The 17,216-nt window shown below is 39.4% G+C and overlaps 1 protein-coding gene across 1 annotated transcript in view; it reads right to left on the bottom strand.

The window, feature by feature from the left end:
* CNTNAP2 (contactin associated protein 2) overlaps positions 1–17,216 on the bottom strand; it is a 1,234,090-nt gene that overhangs the window by 854,781 nt on the left and 362,093 nt on the right. Inside the window, exon 2 of the mRNA XM_086743072.1 lies at positions 9,097–9,207. Within this exon, the coding sequence (XP_086599198.1) occupies positions 9,097–9,207 (111 nt within the window). The remainder of the gene's footprint in view (positions 1–9,096; positions 9,208–17,216) is intronic.

The following is a 17,216-nucleotide window of genomic DNA, read 5'->3' as shown; positions in this document are numbered from 1 at the left end:
CTGTCATTTCATGGTAGCTAAGCCCAAGACAGCCTCCGACCACCACATCTCCCACCAGCCCTTCTCTGTTAGTAAACAGCAGATCAAGTAAGGCACCTCCCCTGGTAGGCTCACTTACCAGCTGTATCAGGAAGTTATCTTCCCCACATTCCAGGAACCTCCTAGACTGTTTCCTCTCTGCTGTGTTGTATTTCCAGCAGACGTCCGGCAAGTTGAAGTCCCCCATAAGAACAAGGACTAGTGATTGTGAGACTTCCGCCAGCTGCTTGCATAATGCGTCATCTACCTCTTCATCTTGGTTGGGTGGTTTATAACAGACTCCCAGCAGGATATCTGCCTCATTGGCCTTCCCCCTCATCCTTACCCATAAACACTCGACCTTGTCATCACAATTGTTGAGTTCTATGCAATCAAAACACTCCCCAACATATGAAGCCACCCCACTGCCTTTACTTCCCTGTATATCCTTTCTGAAGAGTGCAGAGGCACTTGAGTTGGGCTATTGATTTCACCCCCGACATTGGCATACCACCCTTATGCTCATCTCTAGTGAGCCTGGTTATATTCCCTTCCCACTTTGAACCTAGTTTAAAGCCCTCGCCATGGTTCCCGCCAATTCATGAGCAAGAATCCTTTTCTGCCTTTGAGATAGCTGAACTCCATCTATCGGCAGCAGGCCTGGTGACGTGTAAACCTCCCCATGATTAAAAAAAAAACAAAATTGCACCGATGGTACAAACCTCTGAGTCACACGTTAATCAGGTGAGTTTTCCTGTTCCTTTCAGTATTCTTTCCTGCCATTTACAGGATTGAGGAAAACACAACCTGTGCTCCTGATCCTTCAACCAATCGTCCCAGTGCCCTGATTGCTTTTGGACTTCTCCTGCAACCTCATCACTGCCAACCTGCATAATGAATAGTGGGTAATAATCAGAGGACCATACCAGACCAGGCAGCTTCTTAGTAGTGTCTCTAACCCAGGCCCCAGGGAGGGAGCAGACTTCTCTGTGGGATGGGTGTGGTCAGGATATGGGGCCTTTTGTTCCTCTCAGAAGGGAATTGCCTATGATGATTACCCCGCCCCCCCTTTTTTTTTTAACAGAGGCAGTCATAATGCGTGGGGCTGACTGATTCACCCTAAGCAATCCCCTTGATGGACCTTCACCTACATTCTCATTTGCCTGTCCCTTATGTTCCAGAGCCCCGTATCTGTTGTGTAAGGGCAACTGGGAAGGTGAGGGAGGCCGGGAGGGGATTCAACTGCTGCCCCAAGCAGGGACCTGTTTCCATTTCCTTCCATCTCTTGGGTCCCCTCCTTCTGCATGGTGGCAAGAGGGCAGAGGATCCTCTGCTTCACATGGAGCCTCCATCTGCTGCCTTGGCCTCAGGGATGGTAGGGTGTGGCTCCACCGATCTATCTCCCTGTCGCACTCCCTGATACTCTTTAGCCTTTCCACTTACTCTTTCAGCTCTACTACCAGGTTGAGCAGATCATCCTTCCGGTGGCACTGAAAACAGCTGTTGTCTCTGCTGCCCTCTGGTACAAGTGACAGGCTCAGGCACTCCCTGCAGCCAGAGGCCTGGACAGCTGCATGCTTGTGTGGGAGCTCTGTCTGGGTCACCACATTCCTTCTGATGATGGCTTTCAGGTGAGTGGAAACCGCATCTAGGTCCTCTCCTGGGAGGGTGATGACCATGAGGCAAGTTACCCTTTGGAGCCAGGAGAAAGACTGCGGCCTGCTCATGTGCCTTCCTTGCGCCAGCTGCCATGCAAACTGCTGTGCCCTGCTCTGGTCACTTGTGCTTCTGGGGGGCTGCTCTTGGATGTAAGGGGGTTCAGCTGCCATCACTTTTGTCCTTGCCCAGGCTGAGTCAGAGCTGCTGCTTACTCATCAGGAGCCCCCTCTTTCCCACTCTTGGGGTGGAGGGCTTGGGGTACCCTCTCTCTCCATGTGCTTTTGCCTTCAAAGTTTAGCTGAAGTTTTTCCACTCTAGGAAGGGTCCTCCAGCGTGATCCTCTGCTCTGGAGCCCTTCACCTCGGTGGCTTCGAAGGTGAGGAATAAGTAAAGGAAAAAGGAAGGAATAATGAAGGAATAACAAAGGAATAAGGAAGGAATAATAACAGAATAACTAAAATTGATTATGTGGTAGGATATGAGGCAGATAAAGACATACAGAAAATTATATGAAACTAGCAATAATATTTGACCATGAAATAATAGCCATGAGAAGACAAATATCTTTCCTGCATGACTTTTCTTTCTAGTTACAAAAGAAGTCACAAATGATGAGCTGAGCCTGAATTATTATTGGATTCCAAAAGAAAGAGAAAAAAAAAAGGTGGTTGAAGTTAGTATTATACAAAATTTTTATTAGGAATTCTACCAAAAGGCCGCGTTACTAATAAAATGGAAATGTTTTCATTTACCCTCACAGGTAAAGGAGCTCCTAAAGGAGCTTCACTTCATCTTGAAGAGGAGTAAAATAAAAGCAAAAAAACCCACCCCAAGCTAAAACATCAGTTATTTGTAGTCTCTAAAACATTCCAGAAATACTGTTATTTATACTATGTGTAATAAAAAGAATGCTATGTCCAGTGCAAATATGATTTTAAGGTTGCATTAATAAATGAACCACTAGAAGATGTTTTTTTCCAGTCCTAACGAATTTTCCACATTTTTTAAAATGGAAAAGTAATTATTTAATAGGTAACAATATTTAATTTGCCCTGACTTCATATCACCTAATTTGATCTATAATGTATTCCATGGTGTAATTTCAGCAAATAAACAATGTGTGTACAATGTGTGTTTATCTAACACACATATTTACAGAAAGAGAATTGGTGTTTATTTATTTATTTAAAGGCAACCACATTTTAATTATTTATAAATTCTTACTCAGCAAGAGCTCTCTTGTAGACAGATAAAAGCTAAGTGGATGATACTTTAGTTGGAGATGTCCCTGCTCCTTGCAGGAGGGTTAGACTAGATGACCTTTGAAGGTCCGTTCCAACCCTAACCATTCTATGATTCTATGATACTACTTTTTTTTTTCTCTTGGTTGTTACTGTTCTTTTTTTGTTACTCTATCCATTACTCTTAAGTGCTTACCTAGTTAGAAAAGACAGCATTCAGTAACCTGGCCAGTGAATTTACAAAACACTGGCAAGTCTATAATAACTTTCCTCTAAGAGGGTTTTAATCAAAATATAATGAGTTATGTTGTGTACAGGCATTCTCAGTGTGCCCAAAGGTCTTGCCGACATAAAAAGATTGTAGTATTTAGGGTAAAAATCTACAGTTTGTTAATTACTGCACACTAGCTCCCCACTGTCCCTATCTGGACAATGTTAATACAGAGTGAGCGCCTCCTTACTTTGAGATTCACACCCAAACTAAATTCCTGTCAAGTTCCATGAAAGGACAACCCTAGACAGCTCACAGAATACAGGTTGACACATGGATGTTCACTTTGTCAAAAGGAAAACTACATAAGGACAGGCTGAGAGAGTTGGGACTGTTCAGCCTGGAGAAGAGAAGGCTCCGGAGAGATCTTATAGTGGCCTTCCAGTACCTAATGGGAGCCTACAGGAAAGATGGGGAGGGTCGATTTATCAGGGATTGTAGTGGCAGGACAAGGGATAATGGTTTTAAAGTGAAAGAGGGTAGTTTTAGATTAGATATTAGGAAGAAATTATTTCCTGTGAAGGTTGTGAGACACTGGAACAGATTGCCCAGATAAGCTATGGATGGCCCCTCCCTGGCAGTGTTCAAGGCCAGGCTGGATGGAGCTTTGAACAACACAGTGTAGCAGAAGATATCCCTGCCCATGGCAGGGGGCTTGGAACTAGATGATCTTTAAGGTCCCTTCCAACCCAAACCATTCTGATTCTATGGTTCTATGAAATTCTTTTCATATACCATTATAGAAAAATAATAAGGAATTGAAGAAGTAGTGATATTGGTTATGGTATTGGAGGTTTTAACAGCTATGCCAAAAAAAGCCTAGGCCAGATATTCCCAATTTCTTCTCAGGTGAGACTCTCACAAGCATTTTTTTTATGTTGGTAGGGCTGTTGCAGAACAGATCTAATTTACTTACTGGGAATGATTTGGGGAATAAAAGAATCATATGCTATTATAGATAAGTTCCTGCATCTTCCACTGAGAAAAAATATACTGTCTCAATTACACCTATGCCAACACTTAAAATTTCTCATGCTTGTTTTACGGACATATCAATAATTCTGATAACAGGTCAAGGTCAGCACCCTGATTAAAAAGCAATATGAAAGCCTAGTGGTAATAAAGGACTTAGTGGTAATAAAAGGACTGCTTTTTGAACATGAACTGTCCTGTAGAGACCTCCTCTCCTATTCCACTACCAATTTCATTGGCAGCTTCAGATTCCCCCCTACTACTGGACTTGAAAGAGAGCCCTGGAAGCCAGATCTCTTCTTCTTTATTCCACTGCACAAAAGTTAATTTCCATACATCCAAAGATTCAGTACGACCTTCATACTTTCACTGTCTGCTGGGATTATTTCTTAAATTCTGAAATTCTGCTCAGTTTCAAGCAGCTTCCAATCATATAACATTACATTATGTTGCAATAATGTAGAATTTCTTTCCTAAATTAAAATGGTATGAGGTGGATGATGAGCAGCATTAATTCTTGTACTAGTGAAAAGTGTAAGGTCCAATAGCTTGGGAACCATTAAAAGGAAGATTGATAATTCATTGTATCAAACGTCTGCTACGAATCCTCCTTATGATGTGATACAGTCTATTGATTCTACTGATGGCACGTCATAAGATGTTAGACCTTATAACCTTGACATCATATATGCAAAAGCTACTGTAGATAGACTTTTAAATGAGCTCATTGAAAACTCTCCTTTCTTCTGATGTCACTTTAGTTAGTAAGGTGGTAGCAATATGGACTAGTTTTGCAAAAGAATAGGTGTGACAAAAATGGAAGGAACTCTGAAATCTTTTTAGCTTGTCTAGTAACCAGATTTCAGTTAAAATGTGATGCAATGCTGTCAATAAAGTAATGGCATATATTTATGTACCAATGTGAATGACTCCTGTGTCAGTCATTTTGAAAAAGAAAAGTAAATATTCTTTTCAAAAGGTAACACATTCTTGTATTTCTCCAGATACTACAGTGGATCATTTAATACACTCAGAAATGTTTGGTTTACCTCGGTGAGAATATGAACTGATAACTGAGAGAACATTCAAAATATTTTTTAAAAAGTGCCTCCAAATTTTAGGATTTTATAGTGTTCAAAGATTTAAAGATGTTTGCATGTATTTAGATAAAAGTGATAGTAAAAAGAAAAAAAAAGAAAAGCCACATAAATTTCTCCTCCTCTTTAGTGCTTTGTTGTCTCATACAAACTACAGACATTTAAAAAATAATCTGTACCTTTGTTATACTGGCACTGAACAACACGCTAGTAATCTTTATAATTTAAAAAAAATATGAAAGAATACCACAATACAGTACAGTGCTAAGACTTAGTTGTTTAAAATTAAAGATTATCTTACTTTCAAAAGGATAATTTGATATAATCTGACTAGAGCAACTTTGTATGAACAGTTGTTAATTCAGCGCCATTTAGCTTTTTAAGTCCAAGGTTTTTCTTACAAGCCTTTAACAGAAGTCAGGAGTTACCACACTACCTTCCTCAAACCTACTTTGACTGTGCAATTCATTGCATCATTCCAGTCTCCACATAAGTTTTGCCACACCTTAAGTTTCACCCAGCACTAACGCCATTTAAGTGTGTTGTTAAGTAGTATAGTGGATGAACTTTGCTCACAAAGAGAAAAAGACAAAATACTCTAATTTTTCTGGGGCCTGCTTGTTCCCTACTTCTTTCCACAATAATAAAATGAAAGCATTTTGCTTGCTTTTCACAGCTTCTATGATTGAAAGCACCCAGAAAGGCTGAAGACAGAAAGCAGCACATGAGAGAGTGCTTTGGGGATCAGTAAAAGAGAGCTGGTGTAAAGGGTATGCATGCATTGTACTCCCAGGCCTCTGGCTCTTTGCGATTGTGGAAACACAGATTCACAGTTGTAACAATTCTATAAATCAAAGACTTACTCACAGAAATTGGGGTTTCAAATTTTTTATACATTTTGGTATGAATTTGCAAGAGACGGACAAACCTGCAGGTAACCACTGAATATTTGTTTCTACAATCAACAATTTTTCCTCTAACTAAAGATAACTTCACCCTCAAAAAAAAAAAGGCTCAGGAGAGTTCTCTCTGCTTAACTCTTTGTTAACAAGAAATAAGGATCAGAACAGGAACAAAGGCAATACAGAATAATATGAAGCACCAAGTAAACAGGTCTGGAGAGGTTAACTTTTCAAATCAAGTTATAGTCTGTTCATCAAATCTGCATGTCATTTGAACAAAGTATATGTACTAATCTGTAAGTCAGCAAAGGCTCACAGGGCTCTGAGTAGACAGCTGTGGAAAATGTGAAATATTCTCACATGCTGACAAAGCAAGATACATCCTGCAGGCTCAGTTTCTAAATCAATGCCAGTGGCCTGGCAACTACATCAGTTAATTCCTTCAGGACTCTGGGTTGAATTTCATTAGGTCCCATAGAGTTATGTATGTTCAGGTTCCTCAGGTAGTGATGAACCTTATCTTCTCTTACAGTGGGAGGGACTTTGCTCCCTCAGTCCCCATATTGCAGTCCATCCACTTGAGAGGTGTGGAAAGAGAGATTTTAGTGAAGACTGAGGAAAACCAGTTGTTGAGTACCTCAGCCTTCTCCTCCTCTGTTGTTACCAGTTTGTCAATCATGTTAATCAGGGGTGTACACTTTCTTTGACCTTCCATTTCTGGCTGACATACCTGTAGAAGCTCTTCTTATTATTCTTTGTGTCCCTTGCCAAGTTCACCGCCAGTCATGCCTTGGCCTTCCTGACCCTATCCCTACACAACCAGGCAGCGTCCCTATGCCCTTCCCAAGATACCTGTCCCAGCTTCCACTGCCTGTGCATTTCCTTGTTGGCCTTTAGTTTAAACAGCAGGTCTTGACTCATGTTTCTGCATCGTCCTCCCAGTAAGGAGTCTGGGACACTGACAATGCACCACAGCCCCCATCCCAGCTAGAGCTATCCACCTTAGACTTGGAATAGCTGTGACTGTAGGAGTGTAACACCAGAGAAAGGGATAGACACAAGGAATTATGTGTATATAGTCTGTTTTATGATTGAGATTTTTCTCCCTCTTCTTATCTTATCTTTTCTTTCTTTCTTTTTTTGTTAATAATAGCTATGCCAACAATTACTCTTTGATTAAGATTACAATCAGGCTAACAGTAAATTCATGGCTTTGCTCATAAGGTGGGGTTTTTTTTTGCTTGGAAGCTGCACAAACACTACTATAAAAAAATTATGGAGAACATGGGCAGTCTAGGCTACAATTTTGATGCAACAAATTCTGCTTTTAAACTCAAGTGTGGTCCACCATTTCATAGTATTTCAGACTTTGTTTACGAACATTGAAAGGTGAAAGATTATCACTTTTGTATCAATGGGGTTTTTTTTGGTTTTTTTTTTAGGAGGCAGAATATGCTTTCCAGGCAGGAGCAACATAATTCCTGTAGGAGCAGGAAAATAAAGCAGCAGTGCAAATAAGCCAACCTACAAGTTGGCTTCTACAAGTCCAGTGTTTTGCCATCATTATAGATCTTCAAAATTTAGAAGATAAAGGACCTACAGTCTCTCCTCTTCCTCTGTACAGTAATAATATTTCTAAATTCTTGGTTCATTAAGTCAATTCTTTATATCCTTGACGTGTATTTTTGGAGAAAAACAAAATTTTGGTATTGACAGCCAACATGGCTTCACGAAGGGCAGATTGTGCCTGACCAGTTTGGTGGCCTTCTATGACGGGGTAGCAGCATCGGTGGACAAGGGACAAGCAATGGACATCATCTGCCTGGACTTGTGCAAGGCATTTGACACTGTCCTGCATAATATCCTTCTCTCTAAACTGGAGAGGCATGGGTTTGATAGACGGACCACTCAGTGGATAAGGAGTTGGCTGGATGGCTGCACTCAGAGAGTGGTGGTTAACGGCTCAATGTCCAAGTGGAGATTGGTAAAGAGTGGTATTCCTCAGGTGTCTGTGTTGGGCCCGGCACTGTTCAACATCTTTGTCGGTGACACAGACAGTGGAATAGAGGGCGCCCTCAGCAAGTTCGCCAATGACACCAAGCTGTGTGGTGCCGCTGACACGCTGGAGGGGAGGGATGCCATCCAGAGGGACCTTGACAGGCTGGAGAGGTGGGCCTGTGCAAACCAGAGACTGTTCGCTAGGGCCTGTTGTGATAGGACTAGGGGTAATGGTTTCAAAATAGAGGGAGACAGATTCAGACTTGATATAAGGAAAAAAAAAATTTACATCTAGAAATATCAAGGAAAGCTATGAACTTTCCTATGGGTGAAGGTAAAGATTTGTGTTCAGAATGTGAAATAATTAGACCAGGTAGATCATCAAACTTGGGCACCTGTTCTTCCAGCCACCAAAACTGAGATGGCTTTGTTACTTCTGAACAACACCTCATTGCATTACAGAAATACATGCAAAAGGCAAAGTTCCTATGCTGCTAGAAAAAAACTGAATGACAGCAGTCATTGCTAAGGTGGGAAACAAGTTAAATCAACAAATACATCAAAGCTGTTTAGTTTTGCTCCAGCAACCATGATCTTGCATGTGTTCATTTACCTGATGAACACAGGTATGCCCTTTTAACTGAAGTCAATTATACAACTGTACTGTATGACTCCAGCTACATAAGGCATTTGGCCCATGCTGCTACATGTTATTAGTAGTGCATTTCTTTCTGCAGTGCAATGGAGTACAATTACAGTCACATACAATAAAGTAAAAATTCATTCAGTTTACAAAAACAGTCTATCAGACAGCTAAAACTTTGTTAAAACAAACGTAAGCAATAGTATTTTACATAAAAAGGATCTTCATATTAAAAACATCATTAATTGTTTTTTTCTTGAAATATCTGAACATCAAGATAGAGAGCACCTCTTACCTCCTCTCTTGTTTAACTTGGCATACCCTGGCTCATAGCTGCTTGTCATAAATGATGAACTGCTGAAGGAGGAGTGGGGTAATGCTGAGACCAGAGGTTCATCACACTTTTCTGAAACACAAGAAAACAGATTCACTTACTTACACTTTATACTGTTAATTATTCCTACATATTAAGTGGCAATGTGCCCTTTATTTTTCTTTTGGGTAGTAACGTAGTCTTGTTGGTTTTGTACATGTGGAATGCATGTGGCTACATCCCAACATTTCAGTCAAAAAAACCAAACCAAACCAAAAAAACCCCAAATCCAAACAAATAAAAAACAAGCCACCCCAAAATGCAGAAGAAAACCCACAAACAAACAGATACAGACACACACCTCAACACAAGAAAACAAAGACTTAAAGAAAGAACAAAATTAGGTAACGGTAATGCCTAGCCATGGGCCACCACTCTCCCAAGGGATACTACAAATGAACAAAAAAACCTGTCCTGATAAATCCAGAATGTTTTTGGTGACATGAAAATGTAGTGCTAAAGAAAAGTATTATCATAAAAGCTTTGTAAGACGTAGATAAGATATAAACTTTTAGTTCTGTAATGGAAGTGCTGATAACCTGATATTTTAAAAAAGAAAATAAATTAGAGTACATTAATAAATGCTTATTAATTACCACATTTTACAGATTTACTGAAAAAAATAAAAAAATATTATTTTTATTAAAATATAATCTCTGTAATCCACTTGAGGCTTCACTTCTATTTCACTCAGTATAAAGAAGATTAACTTTGTATTAACATCTAAGATGGAAAAAACCAAAATCAGAATCTTTTCCTTTCTCACAAGGAAAAAAAGTTTAAAACCAATCTCCTGTTGTGTATGAAGTTATTTAAATTAGAATAAAGAGAACAGGCTTTTGATTTTTCAAATATTTAGGTAGTGAGTGTTCTGCCCTTTGTTCTAGTTTTTCCTCAGTTATTTCAACAGATGGGTAAAATACACAGGTTAAATTACTTATTTACATTTCAGGTACAACCTAAAAAACCTGTAACCTACACTAGTCAGCTTGACTAATTTTTTAAGCACACACACTGCAACACAGGATCTGCTTTAAGTGGAAACACCCTCAGTTTACCTATCTAGGAAGCATTAGACCACTCCTGATAGGCAATATATTTAACGCTCAGCCATACCACCTATTTTTGGTACAATTAGAAAAGCGTGATTTGATCATACTGGGTCACATGTGGAGACTGAATTAATCCTACCTCAAAACAGGAACTTTAAGGAGAAAAAAGGATTGTGAGTGAATTGAGTAATTTATAATGCAGGTCTCCTAAAATTTCCAGTCTCATGTAATGAAAAAGAAAATTACTTTCACAGCAATAGAAACTGAAGCACAGAAATACAGAAGAACAGTCATTAATGAATCAATACTTTGACATTTAACAAAATAAATAAGTTTCCTTCACAAATATCTAAGAGTTTGTTAAGGGAGAAAACAAAATTCATACCAGTATAAAAGCACAAAGAATAAAGAGCAATTGCTTTGCACTGAATTGAAGGACAATTCCAATGACTTTAAAGTTCACTACCATGCTAGTTAATGATGGAATTTTGACAAGGGAAGCATTATTGTTTATACCACAAAACAGAAGGATCCGTTCCCCTACTCCCTCCTCCTCCTGCTTTGGCTGTGGCCATACTGCACATCCGGTCAAAAGCCCGCAGCCAGATGGGCACAGTGCCTTCTGCTCACATCACACCATCCAAGCAGCACACCAGGGTTAAATGGGATCTCTCCCTGGCAGCACAGGTACAGCATGGAACAAAGGCCTGTATTTTAAGATCCTGGGTGCCAGGCTGCTCTTATTTAAGTCAAAGAAGTACAAGTTTAGAGCTTAAGAATAGAAGCGAGTAGCAGATTGAAATACTCACTACAAATTTTTCCCTAAACATCATAATCACAGAAAGACAGTTACTTCACAAAGTTTTCCTTATGTATTTCTATCATAGAATAGATTGGGTTGGAAGGGACCTTAAAAGGTCATCTAGTCCAACTCAGCTGCAAGGAGCAGAGGCATCTCCAACTAGATCATGTTGCTCAGAGCCTCATACAACATGGCCTTGAACGTTTCCAGGGATGGGGCACCTACCACCTCTCTGGGCAACTTGTGAAAATTTCTTCCTGGTGTCTAATCAAAATCTACCTCCTTCTGTTTTAAAACCATTACCCGTTGTCCTGTCACAACAGGCCCTGCTGAACAGTTTCTCCTCATCTTTCTAGTAGGCCCCCTTGAGGTACCGGAAGGCTGCTATAAGGTCTCCCTGGAGCCTTTTCTTCTCTAGGCTGAACAGCCCCAACTCTCTCAGCCTGTCCTCATAGGAGAGGTGCTCCAGCCCTCTGATCATCTTTGTGGCCCTCCTCTGGACCTTCTCCAACTGGTCCATGTCCTTCTTATGTTGGGGACTCCAGAGCTGGATGCAGTACTCCAGGTGGGGTCTCACCAGGGCAGAGTAGAGGGGGAGAATCACCTCCCTCGACCTGCTGGCCACACTCCTCTTGATGCAGCCCAGGATGCGGTTGGCCTTCTGGGCCGCAAGGGCGCATTGCCTGCTCATGTTAAGCTTCTCATCTACCAGCACTCCCAAGTCCTTCTCCTCAGGGCTGCTCTCAATCCATTCTCCGCCCAGCCTGTATTTGTGCCTGGGATTGCCATGACCCAGGTGCAGGACCTTGCACTTGGCCTTGTTGGACTTCATGAGGTTCTCATGGGCCCACCTCTCCAGCCTGTCAAGGTCCCTCTGGATGGAATCCCGTCCCTTCAGTGTATCGACCACACCACACAGCTTGGTATCATTGGCGAACTTGCTAAGGGTGCACTCAATCCCACTGTCCACATTGCCGACAAAGATGTTGAACAGGGCTGGTCTCACTATGGGCCCCTGAGGAACACCACTTGTCACCAGTCTCCACTTGAACATTGAGCCATTGACGACAACTCTTGAGTGCAGCCATCCAGCCAATTCCTTATCCACTGAGTGGTACATCTATCAAATCTATGTCTCTCTTGTGTAGAGACAAGGATTAGATTTCTTTATCTGTAGTGTATTTTTGGTAGTTCATTAGAATAGGTTTTCAACTTAAAGACTGCTAGGGAACTGTTCTTGCTGGCACATCATTATTAGTGTTACCAAGCTAGGGATTTGAAGTAATTTGTCATTAATTCTGTTGTCTAGGTAAAAATGTAATGAAACATTTAAAAGCAGAAGAACACATAATCAGAAATATTTTTAAAATACATAACAAATTTTTTTTTTATAGCATTTCCCTACACTTGTCTTACACAATATTTACTGTTAAGGAAAAAAATGTATTCTTAATAATCAGAGCTAAGGTTGAACGTGTACCTTTCTTCAGCTTCCCAGGTGTTTTCAGCACATTTTTTAAAGCAAATTGTTAGTGTTGTGGTCTAGCCCTAGTCACCACACAGTTTCTCGCTCCCCCTCCCCCGCAGGATGGGGGAGAGAAATGGGAAGAAATGAAAACTTGTGGGTTAAGATGAAGACAGTTTACTAGAATAGCAAAGGAAAATGGCAACAATAGCAAAATATAAAGATGCTAAAATATGCAAAATGAAGAATGCACAATTTCTCACCACCCAGTGTCCCAATGACTGATACAGCCTGTCCTGTGCAGCAATCACAGAAACAAAACTGAGAAGCAAGCAAAGGAGTGAGAGGGAGTGTGGCATTTATGGCATGGAATACTCTCTTTGGCCAGTTTGGGTCAATTACTCTGGCTCTATGACTCCCAGCTTCCTGGACCTGCACATTAGTGAGATTTGGAAAGCTGGACAGTGTCCTTGGTCTCATTAGCAACAGCTCATAACATCAGGGTGTTTATCAACATTCTTCACATACAAAATCCAAAACACATCAGCTACAGAGAGGAAAATTAACTCTATTCCTGCCAAAACCAGGACAGTTATGTTTATACTATTTTCCTGCACCCATATTTTCATACTAGGGTGGTGCAGGAGGTGTAAGGGAGAAAAATCTGCAGCTTTATGGAAGAATATTAGGAATAGAAAGATTTAGCTACAAAAATGTTTGCTACTTATCCAATTTGATTAGTTGCTGAATAAAATGGGAGGCTGTTGGTCATGATATTCTAAAAAAAACCTCTGAAACAAAAGAGCTATCCTAAATCACTAAAAAAAAAAAAATTAAAAAGAGATCAAATGTGAGCAAAATCTTAATTTCTGCAACAAAAAAAACCCCTGGATTTTAGACTTGTTCAGAAACAACACGACAGCTGAAAAAAACCTCTCCAAATAGTAGAAGCTCATCAGAACTTCTATTCTTTTACTGATCGCAGTAGCTCTTGAGGATACGTCCTCCTTTTGATTTGAAAGCTACTATATTGGTGCCACTATTGATGAAGCTATGCAAAAGAAAATATGGAAAAAATTGTTTGGAAAGAGTACTAGTTTCTAAATCGTCATCTTCCTGTATGGTCTGCTTTGTCTCTCTGCTTCACTAATTCATCCTCTTGGATTCTAGAGGATAAGACAGAGAAACCTGACATAGTCAAAAAATAAAAATAAAATCCCACAGAGAGTATCACCCTGTGTTTGCCACTGCAGTAAAATTTTTTACAGTCAGTCAGTCATGACTGTGCTTCATTTGGTGTATATGTACTTTTGTAGTGTTGAATCTGGACCTCTGCTTTCTTAGTTTGGTTAGAATCACAAATAATGCATGAGGCGGGGGTGGAAGAAACAGAGTTGATACAGTTTTCCTTCACTGTTGTTTAGAACTGCATTTGCTTCCTATGTCTGTTTTGTGATACCAACTAAAAAATTAAAGAATAAAACAAAAAATACCTCACTTTATCCTTGTTTAAAAAACAGACGCCCCTTCCTCCATCTGCCCACACATTTGGGCTTCAAAGTATAGGAAATTCACCATAAATGTGTATTAATTATAGGGAAGGATTATATTTCAAATGAATAGACATTTAAAAAGATATTACATCTCATCAATAACACATGACTTTAGGTCCAATAGAACAAAAGTTAAAGAATTGCTTAGATAAGCTAATATTTTTAGCTCGGTATGAAAGTTTCACTAAATATATTGCACTATTTAAACTTCCTTCATAACATGAAATGCTGTTATGCCACAGATTTAAGAGAAAAAAATCCTTGTGGACCTTTGGCTCTTTCAGCAGTTTTAGTTATTTCCTGCAGAATCCAATTTTTTACTTACTAAAACCAGAATCATATATACCTTCCTGTTACTGAGATATAATAGCTTTCCCCATATAAGTCAATGTACTGTGCCCTGTTAATCAATTACAGAACACAGTCTCCTGCCAGCATCGTAGCAGCAAAGAAATAAACTCTCCTCTATACCATTTATCTCAGTGATGTATTAACATCCAAGCCAGCTTAGGTCCATTTAAATGTTAGTTTCCTGAACCAAAACCGCAAATCCACTCCATTCCATTCAGATAGAATTGATAACTTTGTCACAGGCACGATGACATTTGCTACTCTGACTTTCCTGTTCAGAGGGAAGTTACAGTATATGTCCATCAGAAACAAGTTTCCTTCCTCAAATGATTAGATCAATGGAAGAAAGGTCACCTAATATCATGAAATACAAACGTAAAACCTCTGCAATCCACAAGCTTCAAATTTCTCAAGATGTAAAGACTACGAAAGAGAAGGACTGCTATGTGCTTGCTCTGTTCTTACATATTTTCTCAGGCACATGGCTATCGGAAACCAGATACCAGGTGAGATGGACCTTTTGTCCTGCCAAATGCAGCCTCTTATATCCTCTGGTGTTTGCACTCAACAAACACAGGAAAGGATACCTGTCCTGTCCTGGTTTACGGTCTATTTATAGCTTATTTATACAGTCTACTCATCATGCTCAATAGACTAAAAAAGGGCTGTCTTCTACTTTGCCTGCAATTGCTTTAATTCCCACTTAGTCCACAAACTATTTGGGGAATAGAGACCCTACTATTTAAAGGGACAGGCCTTGACTGTAGCACAAAGCCAACCACATACACATAAACTCTTTGTATCATCCCCAGAGGCTAATCCTTAATCCTCTGTATAGCAGTGACTTAAATGATTTTTGATGGGGAAACAGAGTAAAAAAAAACTTGACGCTTCACTTCATAGAAGTTTGTGCAAATGTTTAGCATCCTGATCAATAAACAGGTCACCTGTAAAGTTGCTGACGTACTTTATCAAAGCAAGCTGAGTAGATAAAAAGACAATCTGCAGTTCATCTGTATCTTTTTGGCATTTGTGTCTAACAGTAAGTTAGAATGCATACAAACAACTGTACATTTAGAAATGTTAAGCAATGGGGACTGCATACATTTACAGTCACAGGTGGTTTTTAATAATTTGAAGCTGCATTGGAAGATCTCTCAGAAACTCTTGCAAAGATTCTGTAGGCAAAGTAAAAAGAGAGCTAAGATGTGTACAATGCTTCTAAAAAAAAGAAAAATATTTGCATACTGATAAATAACACTCATCAGAACTAAGTGACAGTGACTTACTAAGAATGCTTTTGAAGAACAAAGGCTTATCTGTCATCATTGTCCAGTATGCACTGAAGAACAAACCTTTAAAAAAAACCAAATCCAAAATTCACCTGTCCTTCTTCAAAATCTTCAGTTGAGATTTCTTATCAGATTATAATCCATTATCATAAATTTGCTGGAGGATACTAGCTCTAAGAAATAAACATGCCACCAATCACAATTTTACTTAAAAAAAGCCCCATATGTGCATGTCACAAACTAAGAACTCAAAAGCTGATTAAATTAGATGCAAAAAGGCAAATGGCTGCAATATCAATATTGCATTCTGAGTCCAAAATAGCCACAGTTAATTGCTACCAGAATATGAAACAGATGAGTCAATCTGAAGTAGCATTAAAAAAAAAACTCAGCCAAGAAATGCACAAAGCCATGACTCTTTGTCAAAAAAAGAAATTAACTGTTTCTCTTTTACACAACATTTTCACTGTACGAACAGAACATTTACAATAAAAATCCCAAAATCTTAACTATCATCAGTATATTCAACTCATTAATTATACAAAAATGCCTGTCAAGTGCAAGGAAAAAAAGTATAAAGCAACTTTTAATTTTTACTTGTAAAGCAAAAGACTCTTGTTTTAAAATATGAATTCTAATGTAATTGTTGAGGAGCAAGGGAAAGAATCATATTATCTGGGTTTAATTTGTACTGTGTGTTAAATGCTAGTTATCCTAAACACATTTTCCTCCTCCTATTTGAATATGTAGAGTGATTTCTCCGTAGTATGCTGAGGAGAAAAAATAAGCCATCACGCACTTCTGAAAATCAGTCATGAGATTGCAAGGGCACTCTGGAACGTGGATAAATACATATGGGAATTGGCATATCTTCAGTGACAACCAATAGGAATATTAATGCAGCTGGTTTGGATTGCATGTATTAGTATGCTGAGACAGTCTTACTTTTCATATTGCATAGGCAGGTTTTATAATATGAAATGAATGCTAGAATATGCCCTGTTTAATTCACAAGACTGTGTCCCCGCAAAGAGCAGGAATAAATAACCATAAGATGCTGGAGCATTTTATGCACTGTTTCAAATGAACTTTTAAACCAATACTAACCAAAAGCAGGTTAGTTAGCGGCTCATGTTCAATGGTAACCTCCTTAAAAAACAACAACAACAAAAAAATCAAATTTAAAAGCACCTGTTATTGAGGATAGAAGCAGATGTAATTGAGGACAACCTATCACAGGTTTCATTTCAATGACAAGAAAAGCAACCTTGGTCCTGTGTCACAAGCCTGTTGCTCAGTATGATAAACCTCTAGCTGAACCTCTCTCATTCATGTATGACACAAATGCTACTGAAGAAGTCCTTTCCTTAGTCCTCAGAAGGGTAACTATTGAAAACAATAAATACTGATGCTAATGGCTGGCAAATGTCAGGCAGTGTACACCTCATGCTCTAAGTTCTTAAGTTGGCAAGAAATTAGTAAAGCGCTTATCAAAGAAAACCTTCTCTTCTGGGGAAAGGAAATACT

This window comes from Chlamydotis macqueenii, chromosome 2, assembly GCF_036417535.1.
Source record: "Chlamydotis macqueenii isolate bChlMac1 chromosome 2, bChlMac1.mat, whole genome shotgun sequence".
NCBI classification, from domain to species: domain Eukaryota; kingdom Metazoa; phylum Chordata; class Aves; order Otidiformes; family Otididae; genus Chlamydotis; species Chlamydotis macqueenii.
This window is presented reverse-complemented; position numbering and strand designations above follow the sequence as displayed.